Source organism: Triticum urartu, chromosome 6A, assembly GCF_056163025.1.
Source record: "Triticum urartu cultivar PI428250 chromosome 6A, HENAU_Tu73, whole genome shotgun sequence".
NCBI classification, from domain to species: domain Eukaryota; kingdom Viridiplantae; phylum Streptophyta; class Magnoliopsida; order Poales; family Poaceae; genus Triticum; species Triticum urartu.
This window is the reverse complement of record NC_141878.1, coordinates 66,784,215-66,806,384: the sequence shown is the minus strand read 5'-3', so window position 1 is coordinate 66,806,384 and position 22,170 is coordinate 66,784,215. Positions and strand designations below refer to the sequence as shown.

Below are 22,170 nucleotides of genomic sequence, written 5' to 3'. Positions count from 1 at the left end.
CGAGTAAAGAGACTTGCCGGTAACGAGATTGAACTAGGTATTGAGATACCGACGATCGAATCTCGGGCAAGTAACATACCGATGACAAAGGGAACAACGTATGTTGTTATGCGGTTTGACCGATAAAAATCTTCGTAGAATATGTAGGAGCCAATATGAGCATCTAGGTTCCGCTATTGGTTATTGACCGGAGATGTGTCTCGGTCATGTCTACATAGTTCTCGAACCCGTAGGGTCCGCACGCTTAAAGTTTCGGTGATGATTGTATTATGAGTTTATGTGATTTGATGTAATGAAGATAGTTCGGAGTCCCAGATGAGATCGGGGACATGACGAGGAGTCTCGAAATGGTCGGGACGTAAAGATCGATATATTGGACGACTATATTCGGACATCGGAAAGGTTCCGAGTGATTCGGGTATTTTCAGAGTACCGGGGAGTTACGGGAATTCACCGGGAGAAGTATTGGGCCTTATTGGGCCATACGGGAAAAGAGGAGAGAGGCCAAAAGGAAGGAGGCGCACGCCCCCTCTCTAGTTCGAATTGGACAAGGGGTGCATCCCCCTTTTCCTTTTCCCTCTCCCCCTCTTTCCTTCTCTCCTACTCCGGAAGGGAAAGGGGAATCCTACTAGGACTTGGGAGTCCTAGTAGGACTCCCCACACTTGGTGCGCCCCCTCTAGGGTCGGCCTCTCCCTCCCTCCTTTACATACGGGGGCAGGGGGCACCTCTAGACACACAAGTTGATTTGTTGATCTCTCCCAGCTGTGTGCGGTGCCACCCTCCACCATAATCCACCTCGATCATATCGCAGCGGTGCTTAGGCGAAGCCCTGCGTCGGTAGCATCATCATCACCATCATCACGCCGTCATGCTGATGGAATTCTCCCTCGAAGCTCTGATGGATCGGAGTTCATGGGACGTCATCGAGCTGAACGTGTGCTGAACTCGGAGGTGCCGTACGTTTGGTACTTGATCGGTCGGATTGTGAATATGTACGACTACATCAACCGCGTTGTGCTAACGCTTCTGCTTTCGGTCTACGAGGGTATGTGGACAACACTCTTCCCTCTCGTTGCTATGCATCACCATGTTCCTGTGTGTGCGTAGGATTTTTTTTTGAAATTACTACGTTCCCCAACACAATCTACATCAACATCTTCACCAGCACCATCTCATCTCAAACCCTAGTTCATCTCTTGTATCCAATCTTTGTATCCAAACCTCAAATTGGTACCCGTGGGTTGCTAGTAGTGTTGATTACTCCTTGTAGTTGATGCTAGTTGGTTTACTTGGTGGAAGATCATATGTTCAGATCCATTATGCATATTAATACCCCTCTGATTATGAACATGAATATGCTTTGTGAGTAGTTACGTTTGTTCCTGAGGACATGGGAGAAGTCTTGCTATTAGTAGTCATGTGAATTTGGTATTCGTTCGATATTTTGATGAGATGTATGTTGTCATCCCTCTAGTGGTGTCATGTGAACGTCGACTACATGACACTTCACCATTGTTTGGGCCTAGAGGGAGGCATTGGGAAGTAATAAGTAGATGATGGGTTGATAGAGTGACAAAAGCTTAAACCATAGTTTATGCGTTGCTTCGTAAGGGGCTGATTTGGATCCATATGTTTCATGCTATGGTTAGGTTTACCTTAATACTTTTGTTGTAGTTGCGGATGCTTGCTAAGTGGGATGCTTGTCCAAGTAAGGACAGTACCCAAGCACCGGTCCACCCACATATCAGATTATCAAAGTACCGAACGCGAATCATATGATCGTGATGAAAACTAGCTTGACGATAATTCCCATGTGTCCTCGGGAGCGCTTTCCTTCATATAAAAGTTTTTCCAGGCTTGTCATTTGCTACAAAAAGGATTGGGCCATCTTGCTGCAACTTATTTACTTTTATTACTTGCTACTCGTTACCAATTACCTTATCACAAAACTATCTGTTACCGATAATTTCAGTGCTTGCAGAGAATACCTTGCTGAAAACCGCTTATCATTTCCTTCTGCTCCTTGTTGGGTTCAACACTCTTACTTATCAAAAGGACTACGATAGATCCCCTATACTTGTGGGTCATCAGGCCTCTGCATCAGGTGATGCACACAGCCATTAACTAATTTCGTCGATGATACAAACACTGTCATATTGTGTTAATTCTATATTAAATTGTGTGTCTATATTGATTTTCAATATAATATGGGATAGAATAGACAATACAATGACCATGGTACTCATATATATGTTTGTATCATAATGTTATTGTGTACTTAGCAATAAAAGGCATATTAGTATGATATTGTCCATCTTACTATTGTACCAGTTTTCCAAAGTGGGTTTCATATACATGCTAAATTTATTTTATGTCTAATTGTTTCTCTTTCAGATTGCTAATGTAGATATGATGACAAAGTCTTCTGATCACACTCTATGACGAAAAACCGATTGCCATATAAGTCAACTACAACACACATGATTTGATGTTCTTGTTTCTGTCATAGATTCATGAGAGATGAACATCTATGACAAAAACCTCCACTTCTATTATAAAGGAGAATTATCATGGATGTGGACATTTCTTGTACTTCATAGGGTATTACTTCTACAACCGAGAAGAGGGAAAAGTGTTTGTCGCTCGACACCGTGTCTTCCTTGAGAAAGATTTCCTCATTCAAAAGGTCAGCGTGAGAACGGTTCAACTCGAAGAAGTTTGAGATAAAACAACGCGGGGAGTGATGCCATGTCAACAGAACCAGTTAGGGAAACCGTGATTGAGATTACACCTAGACCACTGAGGTTCGGTAGGCTGCGCAATTACCTAATGTATTTTTGCTGGACAATGATGAGTCTGTGACTTATGTGGAAGCGATGGTGAGTACAAATTTTGGGTCATGGTTTGAGGCCATGATATCCAAGTTAAAATCCATGGATGACAATCAATTTTGTAACTTGGTTGATCCGCCAAATGATGTTAACACCATTGAGTGCAAATGGATCTTTAAGAAGAAGGCTGGTATGGAAGAAAATGTTCAAATCTATAAAGCTCGACTCATCGCAATGGGTTTTCGACAAGTTTAAGAAGTTGACTACGACGATACTTTCTCGCTTCTAGCGATTCTTAAATCGGTCAGGACCACTCTAGCTATTGTTGTGTATTTAAACTATGAATATGGTAGATAGACGTTAAAACATCTTTCCTTAAGGGAAATTTAACCAAGGACGTGTATATGATGCAACCCAAGGATTATGTTGATCCACTAGTAAGATATTTAAACTTCATAAATCCATTTGTGGGTTGAAGCAAGCATCTTGGAGTTGGAATCTTTGTTTTGACGAGGTAGTCAAAGGGTTTGGATTCATCAAGAAAGAAGAAGAACCTCGTGCTTACGAAAAAATAGCGAGAGCTCGGTTCTATTTCTAATCTTATGTGGAAGACATATTATTGACTGGGAATGGCGCTATAATGCTTGAGTCTGTCAAGGACTCATTGAAAAATAGTTTTTCGATGAAGGACTTGCGAAAAGAAGCTTATATTTTGGGAATCAAGATATATAGAGATCAAGGAAGCTAATTGGATTAAGGCGGAATATATACATCCACAAGGTGTTGAAGCAGTTCAACACGCATGAGGCCAAGAAAGAATTCTTGCCTATGTCACATATCATTAGTCTTAGCAAGATTCAGAGTCCTTCGACTTCTGGTGAGAGAAGTTGCCATCGGATCCATCATGTATGCCATGTTATGCAGTTGACCAAATGTTTTCTATGGTCAAAGTGTTACGAGCAGATACTAGCCTGATCCTTGTCAAAGTTACTATAAAATGATTAAGGATATCCTCAAGTACTTGATAAGGATTAGGTATATGTTCCTAGTTTAGGGCGGTGAGGATGGGATCATTGTAAAGGGTTATACTGATTCTAATTTCCAAACCTTTAAGGATAATGAGCTGGAAGAGTTCCAATGAAGAAACAGTTGTTGACTCTACAACGGAGGCCGAGTACATATCGACATCTGAAGTTGTGAAAGAAGGTGTTTGGATGAGTAAGTTCATTTCTAAACTCGATGTGGTTGAGGTGCATCCAACCCGTTGGACCTCTATTGTGATAATAGTGGTGCTATTGCACAAGATAAGGAACCAAGTCATCACCATAAATCCGAACACATGCTCATGCGGTATAATCAAGAGAGATGGTTAAGAGGAGTGATGTAAAGATATGCAAAGTTCATACGGATTTGAGTGTTGTTATTCCACAAGTATTCATTCAGTGGAGTAGCACTGATGCTCAAACTACAGCCTGGGAAGACCTTAATTCATTGCGCTAGCAATTTCCATGTGCAATGGATTGGGGACGAGCCAATTTTTAAGGAGGGGTGTCAAGGGCACCAAGGTACAAGGGTCATTGGGTGGCGGATCTTGGTGAGAATCAGCTCTGCACCGGGAGCATCGTGACTTGGTCTAACCAACGGTGGTGATGCTTGGCGGGGGCTGGCGGGCGATGGCTGGTGGTGCCCGATGATGCGGGCACGAGCCATGGCGGCAAGCTATAGGCGGCATGCATGTCATGGTTGGCAGGGCGGACATGGGCCGCTGCAGATGAGAACTGTGAAAAAACCGGCTTGATATGCGGGTGACTGGACGGGCGACTGGGCGGGCGACCGTGCACCCGACCGCGACGGCGCCGTCCGCCGCCGGTGATCGCTGGCGCGTCGGCGGGCGGTTCTGGGCTCTCGCTGAGTCCGACGAAGATGACATGGACGATGATGGGGATGCATCCCCGGCGGAGGCGCCGCCCTCACCGACACCTTCAGATCTCGTTTGCGATTTATTCCATGCAAGTTATTGCGAAGATGAAGTGGCCATGACGATCGATCAGGTTCTGCCATTGGACGATCCGGCACGTATCGGTCTTCACGCGGGCGAGAAGAATGAGATGATCCAACGCGTAGTTCATCGGAAGACGGCGGCGTAGGCACTCAGACCGTGGAAAGGCCCCCTACCTATGGTGAGTCTTCTGAATCTCACGTTATTCGATTTGATTGGGCCGGAGTCTTGGATCACTGTCAAGAAGAAGAAGAACGCGAGGCGGAGCGCCGTTAGTCCGGCAACGGCGGCGCCCGTGACGGCAGCGGCGATGACCGGGATCTCGCTCGCGAGATCGCAGTGTTTGAATCAGCTGCTAGGTGGTGTTGGGCCGGTTCGGAGTGGACCGGGTCCGCGAGATGTTGGGCCGGAGAAAGATGGGTATGAGGCCCATGCTGGACCGGGCCACACTCCTACACCTATTGAGATCCCATGCACGTACGAGGGCGATTGTGTCTCTCTCGATCATGTACCGCCGCCTCTTGGCCCTAGGGTTCGTAAGCACGGGACGAGGGGCTTTCCTGCCTGTGGTGTTCGTCGGGCTAGGAGGATTCGGCCGCTGCTAGACATGGCCGGCCGCGGGGCTGCGCCGCCGCCAGCCAAGAAGGCCTCGTTCGGTCCAGCGGGACGGGGAGGGGCGGCTCCGCCGCCGGCGGCGGGTGCCGGACGTGGAGTCCTGGCGCCGCCTGGCCAGAGGCCGCCGGCGGGAGGGGGCGTGATTCAGGGCAACCCGGGGAGAGGTGCTGGCCCCTTGGGCGCGCGGCCTCCGGGGCAAGTGCCCTTCCAGCCGGCCGCTGGTCAGGGCGGCCTAAAGCCCCCGGCGCTGGGCGCGGCGCCCCTTGCTCAGCCGGCTGCGGGTCGTGGAGGGCCTAGGCCTATTGCGCCGGGCGCGACCGGTGTGGCTCCGGCTGGCCGCGGTGGAGGGCCTCGGCCTATTGGGGGCGTGCCGACGCCGTCGGGCAATCAGCCTCGTGCCGCACCTCCGCCCCATTACGTTGTGAGGCCGGCGCAGAACCGGTCCGGTCCGACTCAGGCGAGACAGCATTCTACCAACAGAGAGCCCAATGATCCGCCCCAAGGCCAGTGAGGGGATGATGGGCATGATGCGTATGGTGAGGGACGGCACCGTGGTTCCTCGTCCACGGGAGGAGGTCGTGGCTATGCCTAGCAGAGTGATGGGTCTGCTGAGAGATCGTTTCTCGGCCCTCCAGGCGGATTTGTTGAGGGAGCCTCAGGCCCGGACTACCATCAGAGAGGAGGCTTTCGGGGCCATCGTGGTGGTCGGGGAGGGGGCCGTGGGAGGTTTCGCCGACCGCCTCCGCCTAAGGCAGTTGTTGAGCATGCGGTGTCAGCACTGGATGCCGACCACGCGTCCACTGATCTTCCTTCCCAGGCGATGGAGGTGGTGACTGCCTTGCCATGTTGAGGTTCCTGAGACTGGGACTGTGGCCGAGGTTACAGACAGGTCGGATGCTGAGAGGGTGTCCAAGTATGCGCGCAAGAACGAAAAGATGCTTTGCTACCGTTGTGGGGAGAAGGGCCACTTCATTGCTGAGTGCGTGGCCGAGCTGTGTGAGTCGTGTGGCAAGCCGGCACATGCCTCGGGGGAGTGCCCGTTCTTGCGTGACCAGGCTCCGTCGCTGACTATGTATGGAGTCTACTGTGCCGAGCTTATGTTCTTTGAATCACCGGCTGCACGAGAGATTCCGGAGGAGACCCCGAGCTTGACCACCGGGGTTGTAAAAGCTACCCAGGGAGAGGTGACTGAGGCTCAAATCATGCGGAGGCTTCAGGAGCTGGCTCCGGGAGACTTTCGGTGGGAGCTGGTTGTTCTCGAGGAAAATGTTTTTAAGGTTGATTTCCCCACGGTGGATGACTTGCAGCAGTTGTTGAGCTTTGGTTTGTGTAGAGTTCCTGGCACTTCGTGCATTCTGGAGTTTCACGAGTGGAAGAAGGTGGAGCCTAAGGGAAAGCCGCTTACGCAGGTCTGGTTGCGGTTTGTAGGGGCTCCATCTAAGCCTTTGCAGGATGTTCGAGTTGTGGCCAGTTTGGGTATGATGGTTGGGAAGACGGAGAGAGTTGATATGGCTTTTACCCGGGCTCATGGGGTGGCCCGGCTTTTAGTCAGTATTCTGGATATTGAGTTCGTGCCTGATGTGGTCAACTGGACTTATAGGGGAGAGGTGTTCCCGCTCGAGATTGAGTTTGAGGACACCGAGCTGTTTGCTGATGCGGTTAATGGGAATGATGTTGATATGCACGAGGGTGACGGCGGTGCGGGAGCCAATGGGGCACAGACTGATGAGTCCACACGAGAGGGGTCTAACGGCTCTCGCCCAGATGCTTAGTTGCCCGGGGATGGGACCGGGGTTGAGCCGGCAGCATCGCCATCGGTGCCTATGACTTCGTTGCGGTTCGGGTCCTTTGAGCCAGCATCAGTGCCTCCCAGACTTTGGAGTGACCGGGTAGACTCTGATGATATGTTTGAGCGCACGCTTTCTCTGTTGGAGTTTGAGGGGGCTGGCGGTTCTGTGCCTGGACGCTTGGTCAGGTCCTCATCGGCGAGGACTCTGGATGGAGTTGGGGTGGGGGAGCCGGAGGTTGCTTCTCTTTCCCTTCCTCCTCTTGTGGTCGAGCCTCCGGTGCAGATTGCTGCTTGTGAGCTAGTGTTGGGGGAGGGGGTTCGGGGCAGGAGGCCTTGACGTCTCCCCTCCATATCCCGACGCCGGTGACGTCGGTCACATTGGGGTCGGCCAGCGCCGGGGGAGGGAGCCCGAGGCAGGCAGCCTCGGCTCCTGCCACCCCGGTGGTGGCGGCGACACCCGCGCCAGCAGCTGCGTTGGGGGCGGGGGGGCTGGGGCAGGAGGCCCTGGCTCCTCCTTCTTCCCCGGCGGTCAGGAGGACCGTCTCTCCTTCGCCGACGGCTCTTCCGTCTGCGCCGGTGGGTGGGGCGGGAGGAGGGCGCGGGCAGGCGGCCCCCGTCATCCCCTCTCCGTTCGTACCCATGGCCGTGGACCCCGGCATGGGGCACCTGTCTGAGGGGCTTGGGAGCCCGCAGCCGCCTTCTTTGGTAACCTCGGTTGACCCTCTGAGGGACTCAGCGCCAGGCTTTACTAGGGAGGAGGTTGTCGCTTTTGGCGGGATCCCGGACCCTGTCTCGACGGGGAGACGGATGAGTGCTCGCATCCACGAGCTCCCGGAGGTGGATGATATGCAGCAGCGGTGCGCTATGAAGGCGGCCAAGCTTCAGGAGGCTGCATTATCTTCTGGTATGCCCGTCAACATATCTAATTCTTTATTGCATTTTTCTAATGAGGAGATTATAAATAATGCAAACCAATTAGGAGTTTCACTAGGTGCTACGGATAGTGAGATTACCAATTCGGTGAATGATCTGTTAGATTTGGAGGCGGAACGTGCCTTAGAGACTATTCATAATCTTGCAGCGGTTAAACCAAAGAATGATGATGAGATTGATGCGTTAGGGGTTAGAGTGCTCAATAATCTGTGTGCGGATCTAGCACCCCCCAATCATGAGTCTGAGGACGATGATGTACCCCTAGAGAATGATGCTGGTAGTATAAGTGAACCCGGTTATGAGGACCAAGCGTCAGAGCCTAGTAAACCAAAGCGTAAGTGGAAACGGAAGATCTATCCCGATTCCGCAGTTCGTAGGAGTGCTAGGATTCGAATCACTAAAAAATTCCATGATGAAATATGAGAGGAATCTTTTGGAATAGCAGAGGTCTGAAGGACTTGGCTAAAAGAAGGTTCCTTGCTGAGGCACCTTTAGAGCAGCAGTTAGATTTCATTGCTCTATCGGAGACTGGTAGAGAAAACTTTGCGCCCCATTTCTTTCTTCTCTTGTGGGTGCTATTGATTTCGATTGGCATTGCCTCCCTCCGCGAGGAAGATCGGGTGGTATCTTACTCGGTGTGAGATGCGATTCGCTTAAAGTCCGAAGTGTAGTGATGGACGACTTCGCGGTGAAGTTTCGAGTCAGGTCTAAGATAGATGGTTTCAACTGGGCTTTGGTGGCGGTTTATGGTGCCGCACAGCCCGAGCTTAAGCCGGAGTTTCTGGCGGACCTTGTTCGAATCTGTGGGTCGGAACAGCTTCCAATTTTAGTTGGAGGTGATTTCAATATCATTAGGAGGAGAGAGGAGAAGAACAGTGATAACTTTGACAGCAGATGGTCGTTTATGTTCAATACCATTATTGAAAGCTTGGATCTGAGGGAGATAGAGCTTTCTGGTAGAAAGTTTACCTGGGCCAATGCTCTGCCAAACCCAACTTATGAAAAACTTGATCGAGTTCTCGCGAGCGTGGAGTGGGAACAAAAGTTCCCTCTGGTTACGGTGCAAGCTCTCTCGAGGGAAATATCTGATCACACACCCTTGTTCGTGGACTCAGGGGAGCCGAACCACGTGGGTAACAAGAACACCTTTTCTTTCGAGATGTCATGGTTCGAACGCGAGGGGTTCTTGGACTTGATTGCCAGGGAATGGGATAGAGGTGCAGGAGGCACGACTGCGATCGAGCGTTGGCAGAATAAGATTAGGCATTTGAGAAGTTTCTTACGGGGTTGGGCTAAGCACCTCAGTGGTGTGTATAAGATTGAAAAGGATAGACTCCTTTCTCTTATACAGGCCCTAGACATAAAGGCCGAATCCACGATTTTACTGCCAGCTGAGCTTCAGGTTAAAACTGAGGCGGAGAAGAGGTTGAAAGAACTGCTCCGCGAAGAAGAATTGAAGTGAGCTTTGCGTGCTAAAGTCCGCAAAGTGGTCCAAGGGGACGCGAATACTCAGTTCTTTCATTTGATAGCTAATGGTAAGCACAGAAAGAAGCGTATCTTTCAGCTTGAACAAGATGAGGGCACTATTTTAGGACAGGGTAACCTAAAAACATATATTGCCGAGTATTATAAGCAGTTATTTGGACCTCCAGAGGATAATTGTGTGTCCCTCGATGAGTCCAGGACTGAGGATGTGCCTCAGCTATCGGCTGCCGAAAATGATATTCCGGTTGCCCCGTTCTCAGAGAAGGAGGTGTTTGATGCTATTGCACAGATGAAAAACAATAAGGCTCCCGGACCGGATGGTTCCCGGCCGAGTTCTATAAAAAGTGCTGGCACATTATTAAGGGGGATTTGCTACCTATGTTCCATGATCTGTTCTCTGGGCAGCTTCACTTATTTCACTTGAATTTTGGAACTATCACACTGCTTCCTAAGAAAACGCATGTTGTGAGAATTGAGCAATTCAGGCCGATCTGCCTCCTCAATGTTAGTTTCAAAATTTTCACCAAGGTCGGGACTAATAGGCTCACACAGATTGCGCATTCTGTGGTGCAACGGTCCCAAACTACTTTTATGCCGGACAGAAATATCCTTGAAGGGGTGGTCGTCCTGCATGAAACGCTCCATGAAATCCATTCCAAAAAATTAGATGGAGTAATTTTTAAGGTGGATTTCGAGAAAGCGTACGATAAGGTCAAATGGCCATTCCTCCAACAGTCATTGCGTATGAAAGGTTTTGATGAAGCCTGGCGCCGACAGGTTGAATCATTTACGCAAAAAGGTAGTGTGGGAATTAAAGTTAATGATCACATAGGTCATTACTTCCAGACACATAAAGGCCTAAGACAAGGAGATCCGATGTCCCCTATCTTGTTTAACATTGTGGTGGATATGTTAGCAATTTTGATAGGAAGGGCTAAGGAAAATGGTCAAGTAGGTGGATTGGTACCTCATCTTGTTGATGGAGGTGTATCCATCCTTCAGTGCGCTGATGATACAATTATCTTTATGAAGCATGACTTGGCCAAGGCGAGAAATATGAAGCTTGTGTTATGCCTATTTGAACAATTGACCGGGTAAAAGATTAACTTTCATAAGAGCGAGTTGTTCTATTTTGGTAGAGCCGAAGACGAACAGGAGGCTTACATGCAATTGTTTGGGTGCGAATTGGGAGAGTTACCCTTCTCTTACCTAGGTATTCCAATCCACCATCGTAGGCTGACAAACAGAGAGTGGAAGTGCATCGAGGACCGATTTGAGAAGAAACTGAGTTGCTGGAAGGGTAAACTCATGTCATACGGAGGCCGATTAATCCTGATAAATTCGGTGCTCACGAGTATGCCTATGTTTCTTCTATCGTTCTTTGAGGTCCCGGTAGGTGTTAGGAAGAGACTGGACTTCTATCGATCGCGTTTCTTTTGACAGGGTGGTGAGCTTAAAAGAAAATATCGGCTTGCTAAATGGGATATCATCTGTAGACCGAAAGACCAAGGGGGTCTCGGTATTGAGAATCTAGAAGTTAAGAACAGATGCCTTCTTAGCAAGTGGGTGTGGAAGCTCTCAACGAAGAATGATGCCATGTGGGCTCAAATCCTTCGCAGCAAGTACCTCCAGACAAAAACTTTGTCCCAGGTTACAGTCAGGCCGACCGATTCACCTTTCTGGAAAGGTCTGATGAAAGTCAAACGATCTTTGTTTAATAGGATGAAGTTTGTTATTGGAAACGGCACTAGTACACGTTTCTGGGAGGATACTTGGCTCGGCGAGACACCCTTGGCCATCCAATATCCGTCTTTGTACCGTATTGTTCAACGACGTGAGGTGTTCGTCGCATCGGTATTTCAATCTATCCCCCTTAATATTCATTTCCGACGGACGCTAGCGGGCAATCGTTGGGAAAAATGGCTCTGTCTAGTTAGAAGACTGATGGAGGTCTAGCTTTCTCAACAACCCGATGAATTACGCTGAAAATTGACTAAGTCTGGAGTATTCACTGTTAAATCAATGTATATTGATGTTATTAATTCGAACTCCATTCCTACCTCCAAGCATGTTTGGGATGTCAAAATTCCTTTGAAAATAAAAGTGTTTATGTGGTTTGTCCATAAATAAGTTATTTTAACCAAGGACAACTTGATAAAGCGTAATTGGACAGGACCTACTAGGTGTAGTTTCTGTGATCGGGATGAGACAATCAAACACCTCTTTTTTGATTGCTCGTTGGCCAAAATGCTTTGGCAGACGGTCCACATTGCTTTTAATATCAATCCACTGAATTATGTTAACGCGTTATTTGGGACATGGCTTAATGGGATTGAGCCTGAATTAGCGAGACACATTCGGGTTGGAATTCGCGCTTTGTTGTGGACTATCTGGACTTGCAGAAATGATTTGGTTTTTAACAGAATATCATGTATCCATTTTTTGCAGGTTATATTCCGAACTACGGCACTGATCCGTTCGTGGTCGCTACTCACCTTGACGGAGCCGAGGGAGCATTTGGTTACTGGATCTTTCCGTTGGGAGATGGTAGCTCGGGATATCTTCAACCGGGTTGGATGGCGGTCATGTAATAGGATAGCCATTTAGTTTACCTATCTAGTTTTAGCCAGCCGGTTGTGGCGTCTTTTCATGGCTAGTTGGTGTTTCTAGCCTTTCTTGACTCTATGTGAGCTTTCTTTGTTTTTTTATTACTTTTGGAGACCTTGGAACCATATTGACATTGCTTTATTTGGTTAATAAGATGGCCGTATGCATCATTCTGATGTAGAGACCAGGGAGTCTCCTTTTTCGAAAAAAATAGGCCGCTGCAGAAACGCACATGGCGGCTTGGCGAGATCCAGCGGACGAGAAGGTTTGTTTGGTGATGCAAGGACGGTGAGGTTGTACGGTGTTTCTCGCCGACATAATACTCGTGGCTGTTGCGACTGCACCTTGGAAAAACATGGACCGAGGCTGATCCGGCATTTGGTGGCGTTTCTCCGGAGGTGCGATGTATGGTACGCGGCTTAACGCAAAGAGCATGGATGTGCTATGGCCACAATGTATTTTGGACTGGATCGGCGGTCTTTGGTGGTGAGACGCCGGTGTTCACGACCCCATCTGTAGTGACGGACCTAGACCTTGACCCATGGGGTGCCAACCTTACACTCACAATAAAAAATGTCATGTATAATCATAAAATAATGTCAGTTTAGCATTTTTAATCCTATAATACACATCAAATTGGACAAACTAGTACTAGATAAAAAGATTTGCATTTTTTTGGGGTGCCTCCACGACACCTCCACTGGATCCGTCACTGCATCTGTAGGTGTGCGAGTGGCAATGTCAACCTGTTGAATCCTGATATGTAGATCTCTGCTCGGTCACGCAGGTGACGGCATGGTCTTGCGTTGCTAGGTGATTGCCGAGATGTGACCGGGGATCTTGAATCTTTAGAACAGACAACAGCGAGGAGTTTGTATTTTTTTTTTACTAATTCTGCCATCATGGACGAGGACGACGAAGCATGAGGATGGTGCGGGGCTATTGGAGTGCCCGACATGGGATTTATCAGTGTCGATGACCTTCCTTCTTAATCTCTGTTGCAATGTGCAATGACAGCCTTCGTTGTTCTGAGTTGTTGGTGGCGACGACTCTTGCAATAGTTTGATTGCCTGTTTGTGCGAGCATGGTCTTCCTCGTGTAGCATCTCAACTTGAGACCATGCTATGCATGTAGCTATTGGGATTGAGGAGTGGTGACGACGACACATGATGACTTTGATTTGGTGGTGCATCTCAAGCATCAATCTGGAGCTCTACGGGAAACCCTGGGGTTTGACCTTTATTGGTTATGTGTGTGTGTGTGCGCGTGCGGATCTTTCTCGTATTCCAGTAAAATCATGAGATAGTTGGTGCAGATATGATTGATGTAAATTGTTGATCATTGTTTTGATCGCTTAGGAGTTGTTTTCGTTTTACTCCACCATGCAATAGCTACGATCTTGTTTTACTTTGGTAGGTGTTGGTGTGACTTTTTCCAGTTGGCATGTGCGTTGATATTGATTGTGTGCATGCTAGGTTTGTGCTATTTATATTTTTATATCCTTTGATGCTTTATTTCAATCCACCATCTGTCAAGAAAATGCAAGATATGTTCGATGGGTGCTGCAACCATAAAATCAGAACTATACATATTTCCAAGCGTGGGCTTTTGGTGGATGACCAGGATGAAGGTTGTTCTTTTTTCAAAAATTCAAAGAGCCCATTTAAAAGTTTAAAAAAAAATCTATTTTTTTTCTCCATGGAAACTTATGTGTGTTCCTCACGAACGTGTCAAAATTCGTTTGAAAAAAAAAGCATGATTTATTGGCTGTACAAACAAAAAAATTCCGGGCCAACCACAAAATAAGTCGGCCCATTTTGAAAATATGTATTTGTCTTTTTTGTGTATGCCACGTGTGAATTTTTTTTAAAAAAACACGATATGAAAATTTGTATTTTGAAAACGTTCGCCATGGTGGTCGACCACCATTAGCATTTCTTCGACGTCTCTCCGCACTTTTATAACTCGCTTCGGTCTTGGATCCCAACACATTTTGGCGGGACTGTGCATATGCGCACAATTTAGGATTTGCATTTTTTTGAGAGGGAATTTAGGATCTGCATTCAACATGGTACCACATGCAAAAGGCTCCACCAATGGCGCGCCCGGCCGTTCTTCCCGGAGCAACCTCTGTTCCTACTAGATTAGTGTAATATCGACCGCAACTTGGTTAGAAACCCACAGAAAATTTGATCGACGACGTCGGCCCTTTCTTCTGGCTCTTCATGGCTTGCTTCCCTTCCTTCCATCGTTGCGTTGCGTTGCGTTCGATCAGAGCGCGAACGACGGCTGTCGTCTCCGTCGGAATCATGGCGACGCCTGATCGAATCGAAGACGTCTGTCCTTCTTCCTTGGAATACGAGGCCAATCGCCTGGTTCCGAGGCCGCGCCCGGCGATGCCGGTGATCTCTCGGATCAGCCGCCCTGAACGTGATGTCGCTGGTCCCCACGCCTGGAGCGAAGATCGCGCGAGAATGGAAACAGAATGTTCGCCATGCTCGAGGCCTCGACGAGAGTGGAACCCTGGACTGGCGCTTCGGCGTATACGCATCGCAATTGGTTTTGGCAAAGCTTGTCTTAAGAAGATAACCAATTGTGCGAGTAGTAGTAATTTTTTCCCGAGAAACTTTCAATCTATTCATCTCTAATTATAATAGTAGTAATTTTTTTGAGTAATAGTATTTTTTTTTGAGAAACTTTCAGTCTATTCATCTTTAATCATGGCAATACAAAGAACAACATAAGTAATAAAAATTACCACCATGGTCATGGACCATCTAGCGACGACAACAAGCACTGGAACGAGCCCAAGACGCGCCACCGTCATCGCCTCTCCCTTACTGGAGTCGGGCAAACCTTATTGTAATAGACAGTCCGGAAGTCGTCATGCTAAGGCCCCATAGAACCAGCACACAAAGTACCCGATCGATTTTCTTTTCGGGTCAGGGAAAGAAGATGGCGTCTGAGGCGTCGAGCTCCAACGCTGCGACGGACCTGGAGGCGCTGATGAGTGAATTGGGACTCCAAGAGGAGGACATGGATGATGTGGTGGTGGAGAAGGAAGATCCGCTGCCGCCGACGGCAACTCGATGGATGGCCATAGCGCGAGTCCATACGGAAAAGAAATACAGTCAATATGGTTTCTTCAAGACAATGAGGGCAGCATGGGATCTCGCCCAACCAGTGCAGTTTCGACCCCTCGAGGAGAACCTCTACACTCTGCAATTTGCATGCTTAGGCGACCGGGAGAGAGCTATGGATGAGGGGCCCTGGAACTACAAAGGCAATTCGGTGATTCTTGCTGAATATGACGGGTTCACAAAGCCGTCGCTGGTCAAGCTTGATTCCCTGGAGATGTGGCTGCAGATACATGATCTACCTGATGGCTTCTACCCTCTCATCAAACCCCTTGCAAGGAAGGTGGGAGAATATATATATATATATATGCTGAATCTAAGTCACAAGATTTCGAGGGTAATTTCTACAGAGTGAGAATCCGCATTGATGTACACAAGCCTCTTAAGAATGCTGTCAGTCTGGTTCATGAGGGGAAGCGGCAGATCTTCAAGGTTAAATATGAGAGGTTACCGGACTGGTGCGCGGTATGCGGCCACTTGGGACATCAGTACAAAGAGCACGGCGACGGCATCCATGCCAAATCTGCTTTAGTGTTTAAAGAACTGCGCGCGGGGTGGTTCAGAGGTGCTGGACCGGGACCGGGGCAGAATCCCAATGGGGGAAGAGGTGTTCGTGGAGGTCGTGGAAGAGGTGCAGGAAGGACGGGACAAACTACTGGGAGAGGAGCAACAACAGAGTTCTACTCTGAAGCAGAAGATGAGCACGACACGGCGATGGCAGAGGCCGATGAGAATCGGAAGCGTACCCAAGATGAGATGAAGGCAAAGCTGTTGGTGGCAAACCCTCCAGCACAGGTGGCACCTGCAGATGCCAATATTTTAGCAGGGAAGACCCCGCTGATGCTACCGGCGCCCCCCCCCCTCCAGTCAGTCCAAGCTCCAAGCAAGAGCCGAAGCGGACCAAGATGTCAACAGAGAAGGTTACAAAGATTGTTACAACCCTAGATCCCAAATCGGCGTCCTCCACCTCGGAGGAGCGCCGGGGGAAATGAATACCTTATGCTGGAACTATCGTGGCGCGGGCAACGCCGCGACAGTAAATGAGCTTCGCGATCTAGCGAAGAAGTTTGCCCCCCTATCCTCTGTATCGTAGAAACTCAAGTAGAGAGAGGTAGGGTAGAAGCTCTTGCTGGAACATTGGGTTATGATAATTGTTATGCTATAGATAGTCAAGGGAGGAGTGGAGGAATTGGAGTTTTCTGGAACAATCCAATAAAATTTGATATTTTGGGTTACTCGTGTTATCATATTGATTGCTCGGTTATTGATCCTGGCAAGGATCCATGGAGGCTTACTTGTGTATATGGAGAGGCACAAACGCATCTCCGACACCAAACTTGCACAGTGTTAAAAAATATAAGTACTTTGAGTGCACTCCCTTGGCTCTGTATTGGTGATTTCAACGAGGTTCTACGTCCGGACGAACATGGGGGTATTGGACAGCGCAGCAATGCCCAAATTCAGGCTTTTCGAGACACTATTGATGTTTGCATATTGATGGACTTGGGCTATAAGGGACGCTTTTGGACTTTCGAGAAGAAGGTCGCTGGAGGAACTTTTACCCGTGTGAGGCTGGACAGGGCTCTTGGATCGGCTGAGTGGAGCGCTCAATTCCCTCTTGCAAGCCTATCACACCCCACTGCTGCAACTTCGGACCATTGTCCTATTCTACTGGAGATTAATGAGCATCAGAGGCCTAGATGTAAACGTTCTTTCAGGTACGAGACCATGTGGGAGACCCATGAGCAGTGGAGGGACACCATTCTGGAGAGGTGGAACTCAAAACACCCGGGCCATACAGTTGAGGAGATTAGGAGGAAGATGTCTGATCTTGCTACAGACCTATCTAGGTGGAACAATGACACTTTCGGCAGCGTCCGAAAGGAGATAAAATCTCTTAAAACTGAACTTGAGCGCTTGAGAGGGAATCCGGGGAGGACTGGACCGTCACATGCGGAGATCAAGATCAATGATAAGTTGGTGGAGATCTACCATCGGGAGGAGTTGATGTGGCGTCAAAGATCCAGGATAGAGTGGCTGGCCACGGGGGATAAAAACACAAAAATTTTCCATTTGAGAGCAAGCATCCGGAGAAAGAAGAATATGATTAAGGCGCTGGCTAACTCACTTGGCGTGCTTATTGATGATCCTGGAGACCTAAGGGAGATGGTCAATGAGTTTTACCAGAACTTGTACACATCGGAAGGAGTGACGGGCATGGACGAGGTGTTGATGAATGTACCGCGGAAGGTAACATCAGGGATGAATGATATTTTATGCGCACCATATACCAGCGACGAGGTGAAAACAGCCCTGTTTCAGATGGCACCAACAAAGGCGCCGGGTCCTGATGGTTTCCCAGCACATTTCTACCAAAGACATTGGTCTTTATGCGGGGAGGAGGTCACTAGAGCCGTTCTCAGAATTGTAAGAGGGGAGGAGAGTGCTGAGAGCATAAATGATACTGTTTTGGTTCTAATACCAAAGGTAATGAATCCAACACTACCCCCTCAGTTTAGACCTATCAGTTTATGCAATGTGCTATACAAGATTGCTTCGAAGGTGGTTGCAAATAGGCTCAAGCAGATTCTTCTGGACATCATCTCTGAGAAGCAATCAACCTTTGTCCCAGGGAGACTCATAACTGATAACATCATATGTGCCTATGAATGCTTGCATTTCATGAAAAGGTCTAGAGCAAAATCAAATAGTTCCTGTGCTCTCAAACTTGACATGATGAAGGCCTATGATCGGGTGGAGTGGCAATATTTGAAGGCTATCATGACCAAGTTAGGATTTGCTCAGTCTTGGGTGAACATAGTAATGAACATGGTGACTTCGGTATCCTTCTCAGTTCTTTTTAATGGAGAGAAGCTAGATCAGTTTAAACCTTCGAGAGGTATTCGACAGGGAGATCCCATCTCCCCTTACTTGTTTTTGATTGCAGCAGAGGGCCTTTCATGCCTTTTAAAATCCAGTTCTCAGTCATCAGTACTTGGCGGAATCAAGGTGGCACCCACAGCTCCGGCTATTAACCACCTTTTGTTTGCAGATGACAGCCTGCTGTTTTTCAAGGCAAGTGCAGAGGGGGCACATGCAGTATCAAACCTGCTGAATGCTTACTGTGGAGCATCGGGTCAGAGGGTGAACAATGAGAAATCATCTATTTTCTTCAGTCGAGGTTGCCCGCAAGTGGTGCGTGATAATGTTAAACAAGCGGTGGGAGTCCATAAGGAATCATTGAGTGATAAATATTTGGGTATGCCAACGGATGTGGGTCACTCAAAGAATGGTACCTTCAAATATTTGCGTGACCATGTGTGGGAGAAGATTAAAGGGTGGATGGAGAAGCTTCTTTCAGCAGCGGGGAAGGAGATTCTTATTAAATCAGTCGCTCAAGCAATTCCTGTCTACTCAATGGCATGCTTCAGACTTCCCCGGGGCCTGTGTGAGAATGTCACTTCGATAATTAGGCAGTTCTGGTGGGGCAGTAAACAAGGTAAACGCAAGCCATCCTGGGTGGCATGGGATATTATGACAAGGCCTAAACACATGGGAGGATTGGGCTTCCACGACCTCGAGCTTTTTAACCTCGCGTTGCTAGCGAGACAGGCATGGAGGCTTCTTCAAACTCCCAATACTCTCAGCTCGCTCATACTTAAGGCTGCATATTTTCCTCACTGCGATATTCTACATGCTGAGTTGGGCTCACATCCATCTCAAATATGGCGTGCGATACTGTACGGCAGAGATATAATGAAGCAAGGTGTCATACGTAGGATTGGGACTGGAGAAGATACTCTCATATGGGAACACAACTGGATCCCCAGAGGGGATATAATGCAGCCTATGACATCTCTGGTGGCTGATCCGCCAACGTATGTGCACGAGATGATTGAGCACACTACCTCATCGTGGAAGGAGGAGCTGGTCCGGTCTGTTTTCATACCCATAGATGCAGAGGCAATACTTAAAATACCGCTGTGTACGAGACATGTTGATGATTTTTGGGCCTGGAGCAAGGAGATTCGGGGCAATTTCTCTGTGCGCTCTGTATACAGAATGATTCTGAAAACTAAGCTCACCAGAGAGGATTGGTTATATCAGACGGGAGGACCATCCATTGTCGATGAGAGCAACGGATGGACCATGCTGTGGCGCACGCAAGTACCAAACAAGATCCGTGTCTTTCTCTGGCGCCTGGCCAGGGAATCAATCCCTACCAGCGATCTCCTCCACCACCGCAATATGGCCACTATGTCGACGTGCCGGTTGTGCGGCTCGACGGACTCTTGGCGACACGGGCTGCTCGAGTGTTCCATGGCGCGGTCAGTATGGGCATTGGCGCCGGATTCCATAGTGGAGCAGATGAGCAGGGATGCGAACACAAGTGCTAGAAGCTGGTTGTTCAACATGCAAAATCTTCTATCTCATGATGAATTTACAAGGATGGGCATTACACTTTGGGCAATTTGGTACGCTAGAAGGAAAATGATTCACGAGGATATACATCAGACTCCTTTTGCCACAAATGCTTTTGTAAACTCCTTTATAAGCGATCTTCAGGTGCTACAGAAGCCAACAAGTGAACCACGGGAGGTGAAGACCCGACCGAATCACTGGATCCCCCCTCCAGAGAACATGGTTAAGATCAATGTAGATGCGGCGATTAACAGAAGACATGCTGCAGGAGCAGTTGCAGCAGTTTGCAGGGATCATCAGGGCTTGTTTTTGGGTGCATCTGTTTTTACTCTTACGGGAATTGAGGACCCTACAACTCTGGAGGCAATTGCAGTCCGGGAGTCGCTAGCATTGGCTGAAGATCTTTATGAGCGCAGGATTTTTGTATCTTCCGATTGCGAGGTGGTTATCGAGGATATCAACAAGGGCAGCACAGCTACTTATGGTGCTGTTATTCGTGAGATTATAGACCACTCTAAAACTTTTACTTTGTGTTCTTTCAATCACGAATTTAGGAGCTCGAATTTCGAGGCTCACAACTTAGCGAAGCATACTTTTTCACTTGGGATTGGCCGCCGTGTGTGGTTAGGCAATCCGGGTGACCTTCTTTCGTCCCTGTAAACATTGTGACGACATAATAAAAAGCTTCGCGATGTTGTCTCAAAAAAAAACCAACCATCGCCTATGAAGAAACTCGTGGGTCAGAAGGATCAAACATGTAAACGCCCGAACGAAGACAAACGAAGATCAGATCCAAACTGATCCTACGCAGACCAGCATCAGCCAAATCTCACGAGCTTCGACGAAGAAACACCTCCACACGCCATCCAGCAATGCTAGACACACCATTGGAATGTGGATAGAACATGGGAGACATTATTCCTATTAAGGGATATCGTCGTCGCCACACAGCCCCAACCAAGACGCTGAACTTAACGAGAACAAGGATAGGGTCCCACCCGCCGGCGGGGTGCCGAGATCCTCCGCACCTCCATGACCTAAAGGCCATCGAAGATGGGGAGGACCGGCGGCGGCGCCAACGGGCATTTCTTTTCTTTCTGTTTTTCTTCCTTTTGGTATTTCTTTTTCTTTTTCATTATTTCATTCCCCCTTTCCTGTTTTTCGTTTACATTTTATTTTTATTCCTTTTTAAAGAAATGTATTTTTTTACGAATACATGGAATTGGTTCACATATTTTTATACTTGGGAATTTTTTAAATACATGTTGAATACTTTCTAATACACAACAACAAGATCAATATTGGCCACCTTGTCATACACGTTTGACATTTTCTAAAATAATGACAAGCATTTTTCTAATAATGTTGAACATTTTCCAAATAGACGATGAACATTTATTCAAATAACACTGAACTTTTTTTTCTTAGGCACAATGAACATTTTTCTAAATTATAATACAAATTAATTACACGAACTAATACTTTTCCTATTTTTTCTAATTTACCTATATTTTCATAAAATTTGGTTTTTTAAATAAATAGATGGTTTTCATAGATATTTTTTGTAAAACTTGTTAATACGTGTTGAATTTTTTTCAAATACATGTTCAATATTTTCAAAATACATATTAAACTTTTTCCAATAATTCTAGCATGATTTAAAAATACATGAAAAATATATTTAGCACGAGGAATAATTCTTAGAAATTTTAATGAAGTTTTAGTGTATTTTAGAAAAATTCTGTTGCAGTTAAAAAATTGTTCAACTATTTTTCGCAAATGTTCATGTAAGTTCACAAAATGCTTATGCCTCTGTATTCCATGCAAAAGAAGTTTTTTGTATTCTAAGAAATGAAAAGGAAAAGGAAGCAACAAAAATGAAGGAAAGGCCCAAAAATTAAATTGAAAACCTACCAAAACCTAGTTAAAAGACCTCGAAAGAGTGACCCACCAAAGGACATTCGATTTGCGACCAACCAGAGAAAAATGTGAGAACAACTTACTAAAGGATACCCATTGTAGGAGCCCTGCAAGGGTCACTTTTTGGGGCTGAGAGCACGTCAAGTGGTGCGTCCAACCACCAGCAGCGTCGTGTGCTGGGTGCTCCTTCACATTTTCATTATTTTTATTTTTCTGTTCACGTTTTCGGGTTTTTAGTTGTTTTTTTCTGTTTTTTGGCTGTTCGGTTTACGCCTGCTTTTCCTGATGTTTTGAAGAAAAAAAATCACGAAAATGATCTTTTTTGCATGAAAAAAGTGAGCTTCAATGATCTTTTTTGCATGAAAAAAGTGAGCTTCCACAAGAAATACAGATTTGTTTTGGCGAGAAGCACAACTGTAATTCTTGGAAAG

At 47.3% G+C, this 22,170-nt stretch overlaps 1 protein-coding gene and 1 pseudogene across 1 annotated transcript; both read left to right on the top strand.

Annotated features, from left to right (window-relative positions):
- The first annotated feature begins 5,141 nt into the window (after positions 1 to 5,141).
- LOC147963958 (uncharacterized) lies at positions 5,142 to 7,572 on the top strand (annotated as a pseudogene).
- A 7,643-nt stretch (positions 7,573 to 15,215) lies between these two features.
- LOC147963957 (uncharacterized) lies at positions 15,216 to 20,479 on the top strand. Its single transcript, XM_087529771.1, has 3 exons — positions 15,216 to 15,680; positions 15,776 to 16,263; positions 17,116 to 20,479. Exons 1-3 carry the CDS (start codon positions 15,216 to 15,218, stop codon positions 20,477 to 20,479), a joined length of 4,317 nt encoding a protein of 1,438 aa, XP_087385897.1.
- Positions 20,480 to 22,170: the final 1,691 nt, after the last annotated feature.